This window comes from Passer domesticus, chromosome 3 (assembly GCF_036417665.1).
Source record: "Passer domesticus isolate bPasDom1 chromosome 3, bPasDom1.hap1, whole genome shotgun sequence".
Lineage (NCBI taxonomy): Eukaryota > Metazoa > Chordata > Aves > Passeriformes > Passeridae > Passer > Passer domesticus.
Genome location: NC_087476.1, coordinates 65,168,608 through 65,191,988, shown reverse-complemented (window position 1 = coordinate 65,191,988; position 23,381 = coordinate 65,168,608). Strand labels below are relative to the sequence as shown.

The 23,381-nt window shown below is 39.9% G+C and overlaps 1 protein-coding gene across 1 annotated transcript; it reads left to right on the top strand.

The window, feature by feature from the left end:
- The first annotated feature begins 15,878 nt into the window (after positions 1 to 15,878).
- Positions 15,879 to 17,078, top strand: SF3B5 (splicing factor 3b subunit 5). Its single transcript, XM_064413614.1, has one exon. It carries the CDS (start codon positions 15,998 to 16,000, stop codon positions 16,256 to 16,258), a length of 261 nt encoding a protein of 86 aa, XP_064269684.1. The 5' UTR covers positions 15,879 to 15,997; the 3' UTR covers positions 16,259 to 17,078.
- Positions 17,079 to 23,381: the final 6,303 nt, after the last annotated feature.

Here is a 23,381-nt window from a genome sequence, read left to right as displayed (position 1 = left end):
TAGCCCACAGGTATGATGTGACAAAGGTCCTGTCACATCAGTTGGCCTAATGAGAAGCTTTACCTAACCCTGTTCCTGTACTTCAGTAAAAGTGTCTAACTCCTGTTATCAGACAGGAGTGAGGTATTTCTTTCTCCTGCACATTTGCATGCCCATAGACTGAGATCAGTTAACTTCTGCAGTACAGGAAGCACTTTGCAACCTGTCAGAGCAGAGACAGGGACACCTTTATGTGATTCAAGAGGGATAAAAGGGGAGGAAGGCACATAGCAGGCACTCAGACTTGGGTATAGTCCCAGTAACAGCAGATTCTAGGGCAAGTTCATATTGACAAAAACTACATGCTCTATTTTTCCCTCATCACTACTCTCTGAGCAGAAAATGGCCAGATTGTATATTAGGTATAAAGGCAGAAGTACCTGGGCAGTAATAAAAAGGGTTAGGTTTTTTCCCCCCAGAGGTTAAAAGCCTTAGATGCTTAGAAGGGTGAGACAAACAGTAAATAGACCTTCACAAAGAGAGCTATTTCAAAATGAGGACATTTCCATAGCTTTTTTTGAACATCCTTTTCATATTAGTCATTCATAGAAAAGGTGTTACTTTCTAAAACTCACCAAGTTTTGATGAAATAAAACAATTCTATCCTAGAATTGTGTGAACATAAATTTTATACAGCCATGTAGATGGATCACCTTATTAATGTTGCCAGTGCTTTTTAACAAGCAATATAACATCCAGAAAGTGATAGGGAGCCTGCCCAAAGTGCACAGGGAGTTCCTGTACCATGCAGACTACCTTCTTCTGAAGGCGTGCTGCACATGTGGAAACCTTCCAGGTGGCTTTGTGGCTAGATACAAATGTCTTGTGGTAGACCTTCCCAAGGGTAGCATGGTAGTGACATGCTACAGATCTAAGAAGAAAAAGAAAAGCTTTTTGTTTAGTTGAAGGTGAGGGAAGAATTATTTGGGATTATTTAACTGAGAATACACAGCCAGGGAGCAATTAATTTCCCAGCCCAGTAATGACCAATGGCTGCCTGGAATCCTCTGTGAATGGCAAGGCACATGGTATCTAAGCAAATTGTATGTGACACAGTAACAGCATGATAGATTTCCTTGGAATCAAACAAGTCACTGCTGATGTTTGCATGATTTAGCTTTAAAAAAAAAGCCCTAAAAATTAATGTTACTTGTCAAAGTAGAAGGGTATTTGTCAAACACCTTGCAAAACTTATCTGAGAAAAGTGAAGGCTTATATTTTATCTTTGAAACCTGTCTGACAGCTGTGGCAAGTATCCCAGGATTCTGAGAGGCAGCTGCTCCCGGCCGCACTTCAAGCCTCGTAGTCAAGAAATGCAAGCACAGAAAGTACTGGGGGCACTGAGCAGCTGCACAGCGATGCCACAGGAGCCCACGGGTGCTCCCACTTATCCCAGCCAGGGGGAATCTCAGTACCTGAGGAGTGAGTAAGGCAGAGGGGCAGCAGAGTACCTGCACTGCTTTCATACAGCTGCCAGCTTTCGATGGATGCAGCTGCCTTGGTGGCTACTCACAGAAAGATCAAACCTGCCCAAATCTTCCAGGCACCTGGGCGAGTCCCAGGTGTTTCCAGCTCTCCTCAGCTGACCCTGTGCACAGAGGCTGCAACCGACCCTGTGCTCAGAATTGCTGCTGTGAGTAGCAACTATTAGCTTCCAATCAATTTAATGTGCATCCATTAGGATGGAGCTGGGCCCTGTCAAACATATCCTTTTACTTCTGGATCTCTGAAAACATGTGATTCTGGCCTTTGCATTTGTCAAGTTCATAATTGAGTAAGCAAAATGATGTGGAAATCCCAACAGATGAACAAAAACCAAAGCATGCAGCCTCTCCCAATTTGTTAATGTAGAGAATTATTTGGTCTGCAAATGGGTTTTACTTACATATATATATACACACATACATATATACACACACATATATATGCATACATACACACTTTACAGGTTACATCTCTGTGTAGGTTGTGTTTGGCTGTGGCAGAGAAGAAGGACTGCACTGTGCACACAGGCTCAGTTCTTATTTCTTCCTTGCAGTCTCGGCTTCAGCAATGCAACCTAGCCTGGCTGTGCCTCTTGTTAAGCTGGATAAGTGTCTACTAGGAATAATTCAAGTATGGCTGATTTTAAATTGAGGTAGGGAGTGGATTAGATGACTTCCTCAAACTTATTTTAGCCTGATTTTCTAAATCTTATTGACACTTGTCAAAGATATTTATATATACAATATAAATATATTATATATTCTATATATATTCTACATATTTGTAGAAATACAAATATTAAAATACACTAAAACATAAGACTACATCTTCAGGGGGGTAAATCAGTTCTCCAAAATTCAAGCCAAATATTGGTAGTGGGTATGTTTTTACTAAGATAATAAACAGTTGCAATGATATAGTAAGATTTTTGACAGATTACAGAAAATCTATTAATAATCATACTAAAAAATATTGTAAGGAAAATCTGGTACTGTTCTTTTAATCTTGAGAAGTTAATTCACACTTTTGTTGTTGTTGGGTTTTTTAATTTTTTTTGGTGGGTTTTTTTTTGTTTGTTTTTGTGGGGTTTTTTTTTTTTTTGGGTGTTGTTTTTTTTTTTTTTTTTTTTTTTTGTTTGTTTGTTTGGGTTTTTTTGTTTTTTTTTTTTTTACTGGAAGAAAATTCTGGAAATATCCATCATCTACTATGCCTTTGTACCATGCCTAACTACATAAACCTTGCTTCTTGGCCAAGGTAGCAGGCAGTTCCCCCCAGAAACACCACACAGGTAGGGGACAAGCACAGAAAACAATGCTCCACACTTCTTACACTACATGGCTTGGAACCATTGGTTTCACTGCAAACCTGGTAGGCAACACTAGTGGTGTTACACCTGTATGTTACAAGGATGTTAAACACAGTTTCCATCTTACAGAATAAATCTTTACAATGTGATAAATGAAAGAAAACCCAACTCACATTTAATTATGCAAGGGAAGAGCCTACATAAATAATAATTTTAAATACTGTCCATATTTAATGTTAACTACAGCATATACAACTGCTGTGAGTACAAATTTGGGGTGAATTTAAAATGAAATATAACTAACAAAATAATTAAATAACAGATGAACAAAATTAATATACTGAAGCAAACTCAGTACAGTATTTATTTTAAAATAATTTTAAAATTGTAATTAATATACAACAGCAAATTTAAAGTTCACCAATAATCAGTACTACAACTAGAATACATCTAGAGAAATGAGTCTCTACTTCATTCCAAGTAGCATTGAATACCTGCATATAAAATTTCCACATGCTCAATACCTGAAGATGACAGGAGATAGACACGTCAATTTATGATGAAAAATGTTTTTTGTGGCATGGCAAGAAAATTTTCCAAGTGGTGCTTGAAATCTTCCGTATCTGCAACTTTAGTGACAGTTAAATTAATTTCATCTAAGATAATCCTTCTTAAGGGACTTTTTCTCCCCCTTCATTCCTCAAAGGGGTCAGGTCACCCATTCAGTTGATACCATGAAGTCCTTTTAACCCTGTAGGAGGAGGGGTGGGCACAAGATACACTAGGATGGCAGATTCCCTAAATTTCCATCTCCACCCATCTTGGAATACACAGTTTTCTTAAGATTATTCTGTTACCCATATGGCACCATTCCTCTGTCTCCCTCTGACTGGATCCTCCATACAGGATTTAGCCCCTTGTGGTTCACAGAGAAGAACTTAACTACTTTTGCAATTCAAAGTGACAGCAAATATGTGGGGCTACTCTGGTCAGTGAGAATGTATGGATGTGAGCTTTGGAAACCTGGGCAATGTTCTCTCTGCTGCCTTACACTTTCCTTCCTCTTGGGAAAGAGCAAGCAGATAAATGACCCTTCCAACTGCTATAGAACAGCATGGCCTGAAAATACATTATAGGAAGAGTTCTTCCTCCCTTTCCTTGATTTTTGTAAGAAAGTCAGCAGATCTGGATTCCCAGTAGGAGGAGGATGTAGACAAACTTGAGTGAGTCCAGCAAAGAGTCACCAAGATGATCATAGGTTTGGAGTGTATAACGTGCAGGGAGAGGCTGAAAGAACCGGGTTTGTTTAGCTCAGAAAAGAAAAGATTTAGAGGATCTAACAGCACCCTTAATGTACTGAAGAGATTACTGATATAACCGAAGTGTATGGCAGGAAAATGAGAAACAGTGCTCATAAATTGGGATGAAGTTCCAACAGGAAGTAAAGAAAAAATCCACATTATGAGGGCAGTGAAGCACTGGAACAAGAGATTGCCTGAAGAAGCTGTGGAATCTCTATTCTTGGAGATTTTCAAGATTCATCTGTCCAAAGCACAGAGATCAGTGTTGAGTCTGAGAGCTTGGAGCAGGAGACTAGACAAAATTACTACCTGATATCTCTCCTAACCTGTGATTCTAATGTGGTCCAAAATCCACAGCTGTAGAGGCCCAATCTTGGTGCTGAAAGATCCCTCTAAATAGGAAGCCCTTAAATCCCACATCCTACATACCACAGTGCAGGAACAGCCAGGCTGCCCGTGCAGTGCCTGTTAGTGCATGAACAGTGTCTCAGCTAGGCTCATTAGCTGCTCCAGCAAAGCCAGCTCTTCATAGACAATGTTCTCACAGCAACACACCTACATTTCTTGGCTACTGATCCACTGCACTTATTTTCCCAAGATTTGTTATTTCCAGTGATATGTATCTGCAGTTACAGCATTTGCAGCTTGCTTTGAAAACAACTCTGTCTTCATTCAGGTGTCTGGCCAGAGCAATCTCCCCACGCTGTCTGTCAGTGCAAGAGATAAAACACACTCTCTTGGCCCCAGCTGCTGGCCTGACAGGGAGCACTGCCAAAATCTTATGGGATTAGTAGGTGCTGAGGTGTATCCAGGCTTTCAGGGACTTGGTCAAAGAACTGTAGCAGGCAGTGTCACACTGTAACACGTGCTTGCACTGTATTTCAAGTGATAAGAGGGATTGATTAGATACTGAAAAGAACACTTCAAATTCTCTTACACACCCAGTAATATGCCCATCAGTCTTCAAACCTGCACTACATGGGAATTTGCAGAATCTTATTCCATGAAGATGAAAGGAAATAGGTGTGCCCGTTGTCGAAGGACAACATCAGACTTGAAAGATGATTTTTCCAAGTAACATTAGAAGACCTGCCATCCATGCGGCTTTGGTGACAATTAAATTGATGGACTAAGCTAGCTTTTTATGTGACAACAATAATAATATTACATTACATTTATAAAGTATGCTCCACTTCAGGCTCCCTAAACCAATTTGCAAGCAATTACTTTAAAATACTGCTGTGTGTATTGCTACCCATGTATTATAGATGGGAAAGAAATCACAGAAAGTGTCAAAATGCCTAGAGGTGTACAGCAAGTCTTGATCTAACTAGAAGTTGCATCCAAATCCCCTGAGTGCTAGTTCTCTCTTTTCATGAAAAGATTACATGTCTTTTCATGTCTCTGCTTTTTTCTTACAGATATTTTGTTTCTCTAAAGGCTTGTCTCTGTACAGCCATCTTTCTACTTAAATAATTCTCTCCCCTCGATAATTCTTTATGTGTGAATGTTATTCAGATAATGTGGAAAAAACTGTGTGATATTTAATGAGTCTATACCAGTTAAAATGAATTGCCAAATTCTGCTTTCAGTGAAGTCAGTGGAAGTTTGAACATGGCATCAAATGAGACAGGCACAATATTATAAACTACAGGAAGCATAACATGGAGGCTAGACAGTGGGTTGTTTTGTTTCTGGTATAGAGGAGAATGAAACTTTTTATAAGGATATTAGTGATAGGAAAAGAGGAAATGGCTTTAATCTGAAAGAGCATAGGCTTAGTTTAGATATTAAGAAGAAATCCTTTGCTGTGACGGTGGTGAGGCACGGAACAGGTTGCCCAGAGAAATTGTGGAGGTCCCATCTCTGGAACTGTTGGATGGGTTGGACCCAGTTGGATGGGGCTTTGAGCAACCTGGGGTAGTGAAAGTTGTCCCTGCCTACGGCTGGTGGGCTAGAACTAAATGATCTTTAAGGTCCCTTCCAACCCAAACCATTCTATGAATCTGTGATAAGAATTATATATTCAGGTGAGTGAATAGACTAAATGTGTCCTCTAGCCAATGCCCTTAAGAAAAGTACCAGAAAGCAAAATGAAATTAATTATATAAATGCTCTGGCAGCTGCCTTTGGCAGTTAAAGATTTTTTTTTTAAGAAAATGCTTTCCAGATCCTAAAGACAAGCACAAACAAGCCCCCAGAAGAAGGCAGATATTTACACAACTGCAAATCGCAACCAGACTTGTTAGTGTCTTGTCTTCCTAATGAGCTGATCCAAGAATCCCAACTCTGATGCCCCAAACCTTGGGGAAGTGGGGTTCACGCCCAGATACAGGCAGAATAACTCAAACCCAGTAGTACTACACATCTCTAAGAAATGTTTTGTGCTAGTGTACCTCTATAAGAGTACTTTTCGTAGGAAAAAACCTACCTACCAAAGGTCTGTCTAAACCCAAAGCCTATTTCTTTTACAAGCCATTAATACCATTCAGGAAAAAACTAAAAAAGAGGTTGAAGGTAACCTGTACCTTCAGACAGCTCCCTAATAACCAACAGCTGCAGGATTTCTGAGATGAAGGTTACATTCAAGCATTCAAACATCTGAAAAGGTATCATCAGGGTCAATGCACAAAGTTGTTTGTATAGAACATATTGGTCAAAGCAATTTAAAAGTGTATTCAGATTCATCCCCACCTCTCTCCAGCTCATCCTGGGCAAACAAAATTTAATTTTGATTTAGGTAAAAAAGTAGAAATTTTCAGCTTTGCTACAAAAGTGGTAGAGGTTGTTGTATTTAATAATATGACTGTGTCTGCATGCAAATCAAAATGCAGCTTTCAGAGGAGCTCCTCGGCACAGTGTGAGAAGGGCGAGAAATGTGTCAGCATGAGTGTGGGCTCAGTTCAGACTCTGCTTGAGTTTGTAGGAGGAAACAGAAACCTAACTGACAATAAAATTTTCCAAAGGGCTCATTTACCTAAATCAAACCATTACAGTCATAAACAAGTCTCACCTAGAGGTGATGTGCTGTGCTGAGCTGAGCTGTGTCAGTGAAAAACCTTCACAGAGAGCTGGAGCAGAGCTGGGTCATGGGCACAGTGCAGTACCACCAAGGAGCCTGTTCTGACACCAGGTCAGCGTGGGACTTCTGGCCCAGGATTTCATTGCCTGTCTCAACATCCTCATCTGTTTGATTAGGACAGTATTTCCCTCTCTTAGTATGGCCATCAAGAGTTAGGATTGTAGGATACTTGTAGGATACTATACAGGTCTCAGAAGAAAGGCTACTGCATTTTCTAATACATTTTATAAATTAAACAATTATATCCATAAAGTAGATGACTGCCCTCAATGTTTTGTTTTCTTTTCCCTCTAGATTTAAGGCTAGCTTTTTCTTAAATCACACTTACATGCTTCTGTTTCTCCGGCTGATAGAGCATCAGACAAACAACTCTCCATGCAAAGGTTTTTTCTAATTCCTTCTGAGCATAAAATATTCTTAGCTAAAAGGAGATTTTCTTCTTCCACAAACAGCAAGTCAAAATAAGGTACCTACACATACAGGAAAATTTTTGCTTATGATTTCTCTGCCAACATTTTGGAATTCTACACACACGTAAAAGATCGACCTTTTTTCCTAAACCTAATTTACTATTGAAAATAGTCTTTATTTTATTACTCCATTATAAAATGGAGTAATAATAGTCCCCTAAAAAAAGGTGAAAAGTACAGGTGCTATTTTTTTGATTTAAGCTCCACTGGAAGATCTGTTAGGATCATAATGGGTTTTAGTAGTGAAGTAAAACACAAATAATTTTTCCCCCCTGTACGAAGGAAGAAGCATTTGGCCACATCCCAGGGATTATAGGAGAAGAATTGAATAGCAGAGTGGGAGGAAACATTCCATGGGTACCACTGAAATGATTCAAACTGTAATTAACAATCCCAGAAGTTTCAAAATACAGGTGCATGTGCTTTTGGGAATGAGAGGAGGATCAAATTACAAACTGAGTCACTCGACAAGCTTGTTTTACCCTTTCATTTATGCAAGCAAGTTTGTGACTCAGCAGCTATACAAGTCTGTTCTCCAGTGACAAGACAAATCTGTCCTGCAGCTGAGTCACTTAGAGCAGCTCTTTTCACACTGATAAATTCATCAGTCAGACATGGTACAGAAAAGATTGTGGAGCCTTTATTACTTATATGAGATAAATATATTTTATAGGAGAATAATCTGCAGCTCATCTTCACACAAGGAACTTATTGAATGGGGGAGAGAAAAGCTGTCATGGGATTACACTGACCAATGTCCATGGTCCTTTAACTAAAGTGATTAGATTTTTTTCCTGATAGTGTTTTCTGTAGCGTATTCATCCCTTACTAATAAAAATCACCTGACAACTTGCTGTAATTGCAAATGTAATTGAGAATTAATTTCTTTAATTGTCTTTGACATTTTTTTCAAGGTTTGCAAATAATTTCCTACATGTTTGAGTGTGACAAGGTGTCACACTCAAACATGTAGGAACTACTGGCAGTCACAGATTCATGCACACATTGGTATGGGAATCTCTGCCCCAACCTGTTCCTTAAATGCTGACTTTTTGCTGGCACCAACAATAAGATTTCCTTGCCCTTCAGGCTTGATCCTTTTGAGGTGCCAAGCGTGAATGATTGCTGCCAATAGTCTTAGCACTTGAAATACTTAATGTAAGTCTTAAGTTCTTAAATCTACTGGCAGAACCTCTACTGCATTTGGAGCTTAAAGTGAAGAACCCACTGGATAGACTACCCTTCTCTTTCTCTGCCTGTTAAAAATATATCCCATTAATCCTGTTCAAAACCAGTGTTTTTCTTCACCAGAGGTGAATATCACAAATAGCCATGAGAGCTGGTGTAACAATAGCACCACGAGGCTGTGAACAAGGCCCCACTGGGTGAGTACAAACACTGTAGGAGAATGCCTTAGCCAAGAGGAGCTCGTTGTTAAGTTACAAAAGGCTGGAAAAGATAGAGAAAAAGGAACAGACAGCTATGGTTTTCAAATGCTTGCATTTCATGCTGAAGGCTTTTCCACAAATGGGCTGCAATACACAGCTGTATGTGGACACCAGATCATCTGTGCTTCACAACAGCTATTCTGAGAGACGTGAGCTATTCGTCATTGACACAATCTACACACATCCTGTTGGGGCTCTAGATTACACACTGCTTTTCTTAAAGCCTCTTTCCCTGCAATCAAGTATGAGAACATTTCAGCTCTAATCTTCTAAAATTAGGTACATTCAGACATCATAAAAATAAATAATTTCAAACATTTATGGAGAAGAGCAAATACAAAGTGAAATACACAAGCTCAAAATGCAAAAATAAAAAAAAAAGAGAGCAAACAATACATGCTACTTAAAAACAACAGCAAAAGAAATCACTTCTTTGAAAGCTTACTTAAAAATGTCCAGGTTCACATAATTTTTAGTCAAGTAGTTTTTGGTTTTTTGTTGGTTTCAAGGTTTCTTAGTCTGGATGGTGCTCAGGAGGTGGGAAGAAATATTACAGTCTAGAGATAACATCTTTTTGCTGTACTCCTTAAATGTTTGTTTTCCAAAATCAGCAACTCTCTTTTAAGCTCTCAAATCACATTCCAAAATGTATAGATGGGATGGTTATCAGCATATATTACTAACATTGCCCAGTCCTGACTATAAATACCTTGCTTCCAGAGGCTTATTCCTTGCCAAGTATCTACACTCTGGATTTATTTTTTATTTTGAGGAACTAGTAATTTAAGCAATTTTCAGCTTGAGATGAACAAGACATTCCCAACAATGAAACCAGCAATCAAAAAGACATTTATTATGAGTTACTAAGAGTTGTGATTTGAACATATTAATTTGTCTACAGTGCTTGCCGTTGTGAAAAATTATGTTCTATTTGCCCTAAAAGTAATAAATAGCAATACTTTGATAAAGCTGAAGGTGAGATATGTTGCATCGTCTTATTAGTGAGAGCTTTACTTTCACAGTAAATGCAAGAGGCTTATGTAAATTTTTTATTTCAAATGAGGAAGTTCCCAACCCAGGTTGAGAAACAACTGGTTTCTATAGCAGCCTTCCAGTACCTAAAGGGGACTTACAAGAAGGCTGGAGAGGGGCTTTTTAGCAGGGTGTGTGGTGGGGTGATACGACAAGGGAAAAAGGTCTTAAACTGAAGAAGGCTGGGCTTAAACTTGATTCTATAATTCTGTGGCAAACTGGTGGTGACTGGTGTGCCATTTCCCAGAGATGCAAGGAAGGGACAATTATCTTCTTCCCCCTGCAGAGATTCTAATGTCCTAAATATCTATTGCTGCCCCTTCTCTCCTTTGCTGTTAGTCCCACAAGCAATCCACTGTCTGAAATTTCACAACATGAATTAGTGCAATACACACCAAATAGGCAAGCTGATGACTCACTAATATCAATGGCTCCATGGTTCTCCTGCTCTTATTTTTTTACTTTTATGAACTGACTTGCTGTGCAGTAACAGATGAGCTGCCCTTGTGCACAATACAGATGATGGATTTTTTGTCTAGATAAGGGTGATGACACCAATGTCCTCTGTGCTTACTGCAGAGAAGGAGGTGATATGATGAATACTTGTGCACTATGTGTGATGGGGAAAGCTGGAGAGAGAAAAGACTGGCTATAGACAGGCTTTTCTGTACAGAACACTTTTAAGCACTGTTCTGAAGAAATCATAAATCAGTATTTTTAAAACATTATAATTACGTGGCAGATAAAAAAAGAAACAGCTGCATTAAGTATCTTCAAATAAGACTTAAAAAAAGGAAAGTCACTTCCTCTGTCCTTACTCTTTCTTGCACACAGAATGCATACAGTGATATGATACACAGAGCTACTCAATGGCCAAATCAATTTCTTCTAATTTAAATTTGTGTACTTTTCTAATATTCAAAATATTGGCCTATTTAAAGATGTGCCTTCCATCACTGCTACTTTTGTATACCTTATTAAATACAATTAATAGCTGTATTAGCTGTGGCAGTTTATCTGGAGTGAATGAAGAAAAGAAATGCAAAGAAAATGGGCAGAATACAGCTGCTTCTTGGAGAGTGCTGTAGTCTTCCCCAGCTTTGTTGTGTTTTCTCTTATTACTTCATTTGATTTCCAAATGTATGCCAAGAACAAACCTTTCCCATTACAAAAACATATATGGACACAAGTAATTTCAACTCACCTGGAAGACTATTATTGGCCCTATTTTTAGCTTGAAGACGTAACTAATCACATTACTGGACAGGCTTTTATTTTCAAAGTGATGGCTTTGGAATAAAGAACTTCCCTATAAACAGCAAGTGAGAGCTGCCTCTACCAGGCTTCCGCTGTGCTCCATCTCCCTCCACACCACATTCCTCAGATCACCACATTATTTCAGTGTCTCATCTGTAAGCACTGTGCTAGTGACCCCTACTGCCTCTCTGCTTTTAGGGTGCTCCTGCACCTTGCCAGGAAGTCCTCAGTGGCACCTAAACTAAGCTAATTCAATTGTGCTGTGCCCCTAAGGCACACAGCTGTTATTCAGGCCCATACAGAAGGCTAGAGCACCACAGTGATGTTCACAAGCAACTGATGGAGTGTGAAGCTGCAGGGCCCAGTCTCTGTGATCCCTAAGCTGCTGCTAGGCAAGACACTGTTAGTGCAGGGCACAGGCATCCTCACCTCGACAATTTTCAGCAGTGAATTTCTCCAGCTGCACTCTGATCCAAGATAATATGATTGATTAGGTTGATACAGAGCAGTATAAAATGTATGCCTTCAATGGTGGGATACACAGTATTTCTTCTCTCCTGATTTTTTACTCCATTCTTGCAGTCTGTAGCTTTGGCAGAGAATCAGCCATACAACCCTAAAACAGCTTTCAGATTTTGGAGTATTTACACACTATAAGATCAAAGCAATATCAACACATAGTTTCTAACAGTGGGAGAAAGTTTGAAACTTAACCATGCTTGCAAGGACTGTGTTTCCTCTGTCCCAGAAGCAGCCCAAAGGCTGTGGGTGGCTCCAGTGTGATGGCATATTCTTACCCTATAGCAAAATCCTGATTCTGACTACAAGGCAAAGAAAGAAATCAGGGGAGTTTACATAAAACAAGGTGGAAGAAGAGGCTTGCATGTGAAAACGTTTTTAAAAGATCTTTGAGAAAAGCAGCAAAATTGTCTTCCAGCTCTTACAGGGCCAAAATATGGGTTTTCTGAGGCTGATAATGCTCATAGGCTATAACAACATTTGAGAAACTGCATTGCAGTTCACGTGATAGCGGGGGAAATCTGAAAAAACTCACCAAAATATGCAATTAGAAAAACGTAACTTTTCCAGCCTAAAATTGCTAAGTGGTAATGCGACTTCTGCAAATACTGATCTAAGAACCCTGTTTTAGCAGAAGCAACATATTTTTACTAAAATATATACTTAAAAAAAAAATCAGATGCCACATAGACAATGGGTTTTTGTAATTATTTAAATTCCAGCACCATTCTTGCCCAGCTAATGCAATCTCAATTTTTCTTTTCATCACTGTATTTGTAGGATAAGTCAATATATTGAAGAAGAGGAATTTCTCATGTTATCATCTTTCTGGATGTATGTTGGTTTTATCTATTATGATTGTCACACCCTTTGGTTTGCAGGGTATTTATGTCTTCACACTTCCACTCAGAAAGTCAGTAGGGAATTCAAAAATTTGGTTATATCTTGTACTGGGCAGCCCCTGACACTGTCTTTCTTGGTCCAGCGGCCCCCTCTACTCTTTTCCTCCTACATTTCGGAAGTGCAACCAACCATTCCGTTTTTAAGGAAGAAGAATTTTTGCAGGTCCAACCCTGACACCCAGTGGCCTCTGCAGTTCCAGCTCTTACAGCTTCCCAGCGTCTCCGTCTTTTGAATCCTGGCTTGAAGGGACACGGTGTTACTCTCCAAATAGATAATTTCAGCACTAAAATCAACACATTTATGTGATTTACATAAGTAAGCATCCATTATTGTATATTCTGATAATGATACTTAATGGTATTCAGTATAAAAACCTTGACATATCTGAAAATGCTACTTTTTCAGGAATCCTAGTCATACAAGCATTACCACTGAGCAATAATTCTCTCTCTATATATCTGCATCTCCTTTCACCCACTCATTTAGTATTCCTCTAAACCTGAAATGAAAGTGCCCTAGGGCAGGCATTCATTTTGTAAAAAAATAGACCTAACAAGAAAAAGAAGGCCCAGCAACAGATTTTATTTTCGTATAGAATAAGAAATGAAGAGAAAATGAATATAATTGAATATGATTCTTGAAAGCTAGCAGAGGAAACTCTTTCTTTTTAGAGTGAAATTGAAGTAATTACTTGCAAGTAATTGTTGCTTGCCTGTCAGCTGGAAATTCTACTACCTATTTTTTCTTCCTTGAATTAGTAAGCTTGTCTGGCAGTCTCAGAGGTTTTTGACCAAAGCCAATATAGAGTGAAGTTTTTGTGTGTTTTCCCAGAGCTCTGGATGCCTGAATGCAGCATTTTAATCTGGCCCAGTAACAAACTTGCTGAAAATTTCACACTCCCCAGTCAGGTTTGGGGGGTTCTGTTTGTTTGGTTTTGTTTGTTTGTTTTTGTTGGTTGGATTTTTATTGTTGTTTTGTTGTTTTGGTTGGATGGGGGTTTGTTGTGGTTTGTTTTGTTGTTGTTTCTGTTTTTAGTTTTGTTTGTTGTTGTTTTGTTGTTGTTGTTGTTTTTAAATGAGAACTACTACACCTGTTTAATTTAATGCAGTTATTACTCCTAGAAACTACAACATCTGCAAGAGATGGATAAGTTTCTGGGAATCTTTTCTGCTCCAAAGACTATTTTAATCAATGCATCTCCTGGTTTAGAGTTTCCAAGAGGATAACTTCAAAACAGCTGTGAGGGCAGCCCTGTGTGTCACTGTGTTGGCACAGAACATCTATTAAAAGCTAGCATTCTTCTTGCTATCCCACTCTTTAGAAAGATGCTATTTAAAAAAGAAATGAAAGCTCTCCCTGGTTGAGAATTTTTCTTTTTTTTTCTTTCTTTCTGTATGCCAGCATACATAGAAACTCCTAAAGTATCATGTTTGTTTATTTTTCCTCTCCGGGTCTCTCTGAAACCAACCACAGAATGCAGCTGCTGTATCCAGCTCTGTAATCTACTTCCAGCTAAGTAAGCCTTGGTAGCAATGACTCAACAGACCCTCATAAAAACAACAAAAATAAAAAAATTATAGTCCTCATTTAGCTCTTTGCACTGAAGGGTAAGGACACTTCAGAATGTTGTTTTTACATCGCTTTATATGGCCTTGGTTTTACAAGATGCTCACTTTTAAACAAGGGGCATAGAGTCAGCTGGGTTTTCACACAACATTTCTGTGGATTTCTTTTTGATTACAGGGCATTTACAAGGACAGGAAGAAATAGCTCAGTGTCCTATTGAAAAATTTCTGGCAATGTGTCTTTCCTATTTTAAAACAAATAATTAAAACCACTACTAGCATATGAAAGCATGAATCATTTCATGCATTTAAAACTTAACGTTATGTAAGCTCTTGAACAGAGCTGGAAAAAAACTATTTTGGTGGATGATAAAATTTTTTTCAAGCTTGACTTCAACCAAGACAGGCAACACAAGTTATATTTTCTGTGGGTTTAATATCTGCTTGTGAGTTTAACATTCAGATAAAATACTAGCTTCACTGTAAAAAGTACTTTTCAACATTAGTATTTAATTTTGACTTAAATTCCCTGACCCTCCTGGGTCTTTATCTTCCTGCCTGGGGAAGATAAACTCAGAGCTCTTCAACTTAGAAAGGAACAGGAATGGGACATACAGGACTTTCCTCAGCTGTATGTAGCAGAAGTGACCTCACCAAACTTCTTATTTTGGGAGGACCTGCAAATGCTGTGCCCTCTTCAGCCCTTTTCTACGTGGACTTGCTTGAGAGTGACCACGGAAAGTGCTGCATGGCCCTCGCACCAAGCGAAGCGCTAACGAAAAGGGCGTTGTGCTGCTCTTGGCACCTCACGGTTTTGTTTTTTTTTTTTTGTGGCAGCTTTTTCTTTCTCCGGAGCCAGGCTTCCCATGAAGCTTGTTTGGGAAGCAGCACCGAGTTGCGGTTCGTACAGAGCCAGTGCCAGGAGCTGGGATTAAACTGGGATTAAGCTGTGCCCTGAAGCCTGAGCCCCGGGGCTTTGCTTTCCCCTTTTCTGACACCTCCGGCCAGGAGAGACTTTTTGCTGTTGTTCCCCGTGATCCACTACGTGGGTATTTCCTAGCCAGATTTGACAGTGCACGTCCCTTGGATTCCAGGTGAATGGATCACTATCAAAGCCGTATCTTTGCTTCACAAATCGACGGCAGGCCCGGGGCTTTACATCGAGGCTCAGCTGAGCACCTGCCTCGGCCTGGGGCCAGCCCCGCACCGTGCTCGGAGTACGAGATGGCTCTGGAGCCGGTCCTCAGCCCTCACGTACGTGCTTTAAAATAACCCTGGGTGACACATGCCGGCCCGGCCTTGGAACTACCATTGCCTACTATGGGTTACCCAGCTGACGCGATCGGACCGAGAGTCAACTATTTTATTACGACAGCAATATTTATTTCTGCCGAGGCTCGCCCCCCAGGGCGGTGTGGAGGGAAAACTACAGCTCCCGGCAGGCCCTTCCCGGCGCGCTCCCGTCGGGCACTGCGGCAGGAACAGCGGCGGGAAGCGCTGCTGCGCCCGCCGGAAAAGATCCCGGCGCCCGGAGCCCTCCCCGCTGCCCAGGCCTTTCCGCGCTCGGCCCGCCCGCCGTCCCGCCTCGCCATGACGGACCGCTACACCATCCACAGCCAGCTGGAGCACCTGCAGTCCAAGTACATCGGCACGGGGCACGCCGACACCACCAAGTGGGAGTGGCTGGTGAACCAGCACCGCGACTCGTACTGCTCCTACATGGGCCACTTCGACCTGCTCAACTACTTCGCCATCGCCGAGAACGAGAGCAAGGCGCGCGTCCGCTTCAACCTGATGGAGAAGATGCTGCAGCCCTGCGGGCCGCCCGCCGACAAGCCCGACGAGTCCTGACCCTCCTCCTCCTCCTCCTCCTCCTGATCCCGGCCCTCTCTCCGCGCGGTTCCCGCGAAGGACTGACCGGGAGAAACCTCGCAAAATGCCTGCCTCCGGACTCTCTGACTGTGCAGTCGTTCACCTTTTTTCAAGTGGAATATAATAAAGCTTCCTGGGCATTCCTGATGTTTGGTTTGGTAGTTTCCTATTGCGAGCTTTTTGTTCCCAGAGTGCAAAAAGTTTCAGTGCAACCTTCCGAGGTGAAAGTCTTGGATACTCCTCGGATACAGCATTTTCCCGACCGGGCGGATTGATGCTTGCCTACAAAACTCGGTTTTGGGGGGAGAGAGGGGAACTTTGTTGGTACTCAAAGGGTTTGATTTCTTGGTAGCAGTAGTATGTGGGGTGGTTTAAAATTCCAAAATGTCTTTTCTCTAAACACTATTTTCTTGCCTCATTATTCATCTTTCCTGTACCTTCGGGGTTTTCAAACATCGATTATTTCTGATACAAATTAGCTACTTTCTCCACCCCCCCCCATGCTTACTAGTAACCTAGCATTCAAGTTTTTTCTCCCTTACATCAAAGATACTAATATTGGCTTGTGCTTTGTTAATATGGAATAAGAATATAAGGATTATTCGCTACTTAGAAGTAAAATGCTTCAAGGTGACACAGATCAGATTGCATACTGAACAGATGTTGATTCTGATTTTTCACTTAAAATAGGCTTTCTATTCACTTAAAGTAAACATAAATTTTGGCTTCTAATAGATGGAAAGACCTCAACCCAAAACAGTGAGATATGCTGCTTGAAGAAATAAAATGTTGTAATTTCTGTTATGTTTGTATTAACATTGGAGGGGAAAGTCCATCGTTTGTGGTCCTGTTAAGACACTATGCAAGGTTATCAGTGATTATTCTGTGAAATCGGCGATCTCGAATCAGTACATCCATCTTCTGAAGAATTCAGGTGGCATTTTTCAAACTTTGCTGCACATAGTAAATGAGGGCACGGGTGAAGCAGTCAGAAAGACATTTTACCTGCAAGTTTTGTGGGGAACTATTTCAGTTCACAATAAATAAGGGGAATATGTAGAAAACTGATTTTCAATTTGTCTGCAGGCTCGTGCAGGTAATTTGAAGAGCATCTGTTCCTCACTCACTGGGAAGCACGACTGAAAGTTTTCTGTAACTTGAATTCAAGTACTTAGGCATAGGTATGCAAGGCAGTCCTGCAAAGATTGGGCAACAGTTACATCTAAATAAATCAAGTTTCCCGTTCAGTTTAACAGTTCCTGTTACAAGTCTGCTCTATTGCCAGCTCTTAGAACCTTGCCTTCCATAAAGCATCTCCTCAGCAGCCAGCTGGTGTGTGCAACACCAGGGGGTGACAAAGGAACTTGAGCCTTACTGCTGGGCCTTGGCAGCTGGAAAAGTTGGGCTGAGGATAACATGTGCCTTTGTAATGGTTTGCAAGCTGAATTTGCAACGTTTTGTGAAGTCTTGAATCTCCTACAATAAGGATAAACATAAGCCATGCAGTTTAATCACTCCTACATAAATTAGAACTTGAAACTGTTTCACAGGAGATTTCTCTTACCATAAACTAACAATGAACTCTATCTGTGGATATTCTCAGTACATTTTAAAATGTGAACAACAAATATGTGACACATAAAGATTAATGCTCTTTTGCTGGCCAGCTGTTCACTGTAAAGGCCAAACAGCCCTCAGGGACAAGTGAAGATTTATGTGGTGAATGAACTTGCTAGTTCTTCTGGTTGTACTTGCTTGAATCCCTGTTAGGCACATACCTCTGTTTTAGCATGGTTGAAAGATGTTTTTAGAGTGTCTGTACTAAGTAATGATTATGAAACATTATAAACACTTCCTTAAGAAATTGAGAAAACGAAAGGAAAGTTCCAATTCCTAAGAATTCTAGATAAACTTGAAGTGAATTGGGAGACACTGAGGAGTTTGTTTCTGGATGATGGTATTTTTCCTAAATCCCTGAGCTTTTAAAAAACCAATAAAGGCAGTGAAGTCTTTTACATTTTATTACTAAAAAGGGTAAAACCTACAAAGAACAGAGTTAATTACCTGCCCTATTGGGATGCATCTGATTTTTATCTCTGTCCTGATTGAAAGATGACAGATACCATTTATAAATCGACTTGACATTTGCATTATGTTCCTTTTACATCCAAGCAATATGGTTTTTAATGAAAAAACAGGTGGATACTTCAAAAGTTTGATAAAGCTTTCTAATAGAAAAAAGTCATTGGCTTTTTTCAGTGAGTTAATTCTAAAATTCCAAGTGTGTATTACACCTTTATTCACAATGGGTGAATAGAACAGCATGGGAATCCTAGCACAATTCCATCATTCTATTGCTCGGAATACCTTGATCTTTTTTGTTTATTTTCTGATTTATCAGAATGATAGCACTCCAGTAGTTAACATTGGCAAGGTGCAGCCATTGCACTAGTGAGCTGTTTTCTGCAAACTGTAAATACTTGGGCCAATTCTTTCATTTTAGTCATGTTCAGCATAAAACTCAGCTGCTTTGATCATTTGTATATATTTGGCTTTCATAGATGATAACATTTGTAGTGTCTGTTTTAGCATCAGGATTTTACTTCAGCGCATGAGATAATTCCTTTTAAAAGATCAGCTATTTTAAGCAACACTGTCTTTTTCCCTTTTCACCACAAATCAATTAATGCAAAACCAGCACAACTGGTTTCTGAATCCTCATTGGGGTTCTGTTGGTTCTGTAATGTACCACTAAGTCCATTGATTTTTTTTACTAATATGAAAAAAAACCCACAAACATCATCCTTCCCCTCCCCTCACAAGACCTGTTTGGCTTCATGGTTGTTTTTTGGTTGTTAAGATTTAATCATGCAGTATTTCATTTTAGTACTGTTGTTATAATACATCCATAAATGCATGCTCTATGCACTTTTTACTGCCCTGGTGCTAGCTTAATTGCCCCAAAGAACTTAGTTACTTTTAAAATTGATTAAACTGGCACATTGCTGCAAGTTAGACAATCTTGTTTGAAAATCCTATTAAAGTTCCTTTATTCTGTGTCTATTTGCTATTTTCCTTCTATATTAGTCTCTCTGCTAATTTCAGTCATATATGATTTGGGAAAAAAACCCCTGGTAATATAATACAGTTCACTGCATTATTTGTTGCCTTTTGAAACTGAGCCATCATTCTATGCTATCATGAAGAAATGTGTAAGGATGCTGACATACCTGAATGCTTCTGACTGCTCTAAAAATAGAATTAGAATAACAATTTTTCCTGGGTTCAGAATTTCACCATTTTTCAATCTCATTTTCATACCAACTTGCTAATTACTTTTATAGGAACAATCACAAAATATGTTGGACTTTCCCTTGTAACATCTACCAGAATAGTGTCTGACACAAATAGTTCACAGCTGGAATTTAGTTTGAAATCCCCATCAAATGGCTGGAATAGTCCACCTCAGATACATCTACTTAGACTAAGTGATTTTTGTGAAAAAGAAATTTAGTCCAAAAAATTGGTACTCTGATCAGGGATGAATGACAGTTCAAACTTCTTGTAAGTTGCAAAAAAAAAAAAAAAATCCATTTTGAGATGATACATGTGAAATTAGAATTTTAAAGCGTGTAAATTACAACAGCCTTTACTCAGATTCAAGAGAGGTGTGGTTGCCCCATGTTTTTTTTTGCTGGACAGTTGGCTTAGAAGCTCTCAGAGTCTGATGCCTCACAAGTAATGCTGATATTGGTGCTTGTGGGGCTGCAGTGTAAATCTCATTGCTGAAATGGATTTAGGATTAATTTGCAAAGTTAAGGTTTGTAAACATCCTACAAAGCCCTGTGGTTGCATTTAATGTTTCTCTTCTCCCATCAGGTTTATAGCTTGACCTCACGTGGCACTGGCATAATTGAGCAGTGAGCTTCTGTGAACAGACGGGGAATAAACAACTGGATGTGAAAATGTCTTAAGTTGCATTTGCCCAGAAACCTGTATGTTTTATATTCTGAGCCAGAAGTCAATACAATCTGTGCAGAAGCTATGGACTACTAACCTGCAGGCTGCTGCATGATTTGCTGCATGCACAGCTGAGCACACATGTAAAGCCCAGAGAATCAGAATTAAACATGATCACAGTGCACAGCTGAGCAGACATCAGCTGGTATAAACAAACAAGTTTTGCATTTTCTCATGCTTGAATAGCATGTAAGCAATGTTCTTTTCATACAGCATTAAAAGAAATTGAATGTACTTTCTAGTTGTTTTTTTTTTAAAAAAAAGGGGAAATCCTAATAGTTACTAGCTTGGCAATTTTCCAATCATGTATCATCAACTACACTAGATCCTCCAATTTTTAGTATGCATCATAGACTGAAAATTTATTATTTTGATTAGTCTGAGCTATAGAATTAATGGAGAAGCCAGGGATATTTAGAGGATGTAGGATGTTTTTTAAAATATAGTTTTCCAGAAACAAGCAGTGAGCTTCTAATATCATGTTCAGGATGAAGATAAAATTAGTTAAATTTGAAGCATATTTCTTCATGTACTACCTTTTCCAGTGATAGCATGGCCCCAGTGTTTAAGTATTCATCTTACTGTTTTGATAAGATTTCCTAGAGGAACAAGAAACATTAGGAAACTGGTGACTTGAACAGTTACTGTCCTAATAACATTGGAATGAAAAGTCAAGGAGGAAAATAAAGCAACGTCTTTCATCCTGTGCCAGTCCATTTTTGTGGGGGAGGAGAAGCTAAAGGGGGCTGATAAGAAAGGTAGGGATGGACTGAAAATCAGGGTCTGTTGTGGTAGAACAATGGTTTTAAACTGAAAGAAGGTAGATTCAGACCAGGTTTAAGGAAGACATTTTTTTCTATGAGAATGGCAAAATACAGGAACAGGTTTCTCAGAGAGAAGGTTGTAGATGCCTCATCCATGGAAAGGTTCAAGGCCAGGCTGGATGGGGCTCTGAGCAGCCTGGTGGAGGTGAAGATGTCCCTGCTCATTGCAGGAGTGTTTGACTAGATGACATTTAAAGGTCACTTCCAACCCAAACCACTTTCTGATTCTATGATTCTAATGTGAGTGGGAAAAATCTCATCTTATCAAAGTGTCATAGATGATACCTTTCAAACTGAGTGAAATAAAGGGTACTCTGTTTTGCTCTGGAAAGGATCAAAGCTGTTGCTAAAGTTGTGGAAATGCTCTCAGTGTCTCTCTCATGCCTTTGCAATGCAGGGCATGTGACAATGTTACTTTTCAGCTGCAAAACCCACAGGCTTTCATGTCATTGTGCTGAAGGATACAGCTTTTTTTTCAAATGTCCTTCTGCTAGATCACTGTCAAGGCAACATTGCATCTAAAACATTCAGGCCTTTAGCTGTTACTACTCTGATTTCCATTTCATAGTATAACCATAGCGTGAAACTAATAAAACTAGTTAAAAAATACTGAGGATGAAAGAATATCTGGCACCTACCCCTCCTTACCTCTTTTGTGGAAATGCTCTTCACATTTTAAAACTCAGAAATACAGATTCAGATTCAGTGCTTCATATTTTAAAAGCCTAAGAGTGCCTTTGGCATTATCAGACCACTGTTTGTGATGGTTTAAGAGACAGCAATAACTGGAACAGCTAAGCTCACTGCTTCACTTGCGACTGCTCCACAGTGCCTTTTTGGGGCAACTTTGTCGCCCTGATTTTTTAAGTTTTTCTAAGTCTTCTGATGTTTATATTCTTGTAACAAACTTTCTCACTCACTTTATGTAAATAACTTATTGTTTTTCATTCTTTTATGGAAGAAGAGAAATTTGATAGACTTTTGGTTTGTCCAGTGTCATTGGAGAGGTGACACTGTCACCCCCAATCCACTGTCACTTTTAGAAATCTATAAATATTAGAGTCAAAAATAAAAAGTGCTCTTTTTACCTTGGAAGAGCTGCATGTCTGTATCATGTTATTTTGTGTCATATAGTGACAAAACTTTCTACTCATGGGCCTGGACTCTGCAAGGTCTCACTGGGTCAGACTTGGCTGAGCAGGGCCTCCTTGGGCTGTCCTGAGAGTGACAGACTGGGAGAGTGCTCTGTGACCACACCAGAGCTTCAGGACATTGCTAGGCCTTCATACAAGTGTTGTTTAAAGAACTGTATTCTGGTTTTCATTGCTTGTTAAAATGTTTTCCTTGTAAGGCACTGATTCTGAATCAGATATCTGCAGACAAATCTGTGGGCACTGCAGCTGGCCTGGGGTGAGCCTGGGATAGTGAAGTGAATGAAGCCTTTGGCAAACAGTTCCCCCAGTGCTCCACTTTGTGATTTTATTCCCAGTATTTTGATTGATGTTTATGATGAGTCATTAAAGGAAAGAGACTATCCATATAGTCAAACAAGTCATAGGAAGCAAGTAGTCCTGTAGGATCTCAGCAGCAGGATGACTGTCGGGTGGGAAGTGAAGACTTTGCAGGACAGTGCAAGCACACAGGCTGGCTCTGAGGCTTTGCTCCCCTGCAGGCTGGGATTTACCAACCTGCTGAGCCGGGCACTTGAACATTCAGCCTGTTAGTCAGCCTGGCCTGGGTTGTACCCAGCTTTCACCATCTCATCTGGAGATTGTTATTGAATCATGGTGTTTAACCACTCAGTGTCTCTCTGGGTCAGGCCTTTATGTGACTTTTCTTCTCTGATGATGAAAGTTTCTGCCCTGACAGGTGCTTTGCAAGCAAGGGAGGAGCCCCAATAGGGCCTGCAATCTAGTCAGAAGAAATGTGTATGTGAAGCCCACTGGAAAAGAGGATCCCTAAGAAAGCTGGTGGAATAATGTCCAGGGACATCACTTTCTAGATGCAGAAACTTCACACCAAAGTTTTGTGGCTGTGAGCTGCAGAACATGGGCCTCATCCTTCCAAGGGTATCACTCTGAGATGCTGCTTGGCTCTCAGAATGAGAAACATGGTGCAGATGAGACAGTAAAAAGCCAAACTTAAAACACTGAAGATAAATTGAGGTAACATTCCTAACACATGCACTGGTGAGACTGCCAGCACTGGCAGAAAGGTGGGCTGAAATCAACTATGTACAAGAACTGCATTATCTGTTG

Excerpts from the sequence above, each read along its gene's own strand:
- SF3B5 (XM_064413614.1), top strand. The coding sequence starts at position 15,998 with ATGACGGACCGCTACACCATCCACAGCCAGCTGGAGCACCTGCAGTCC.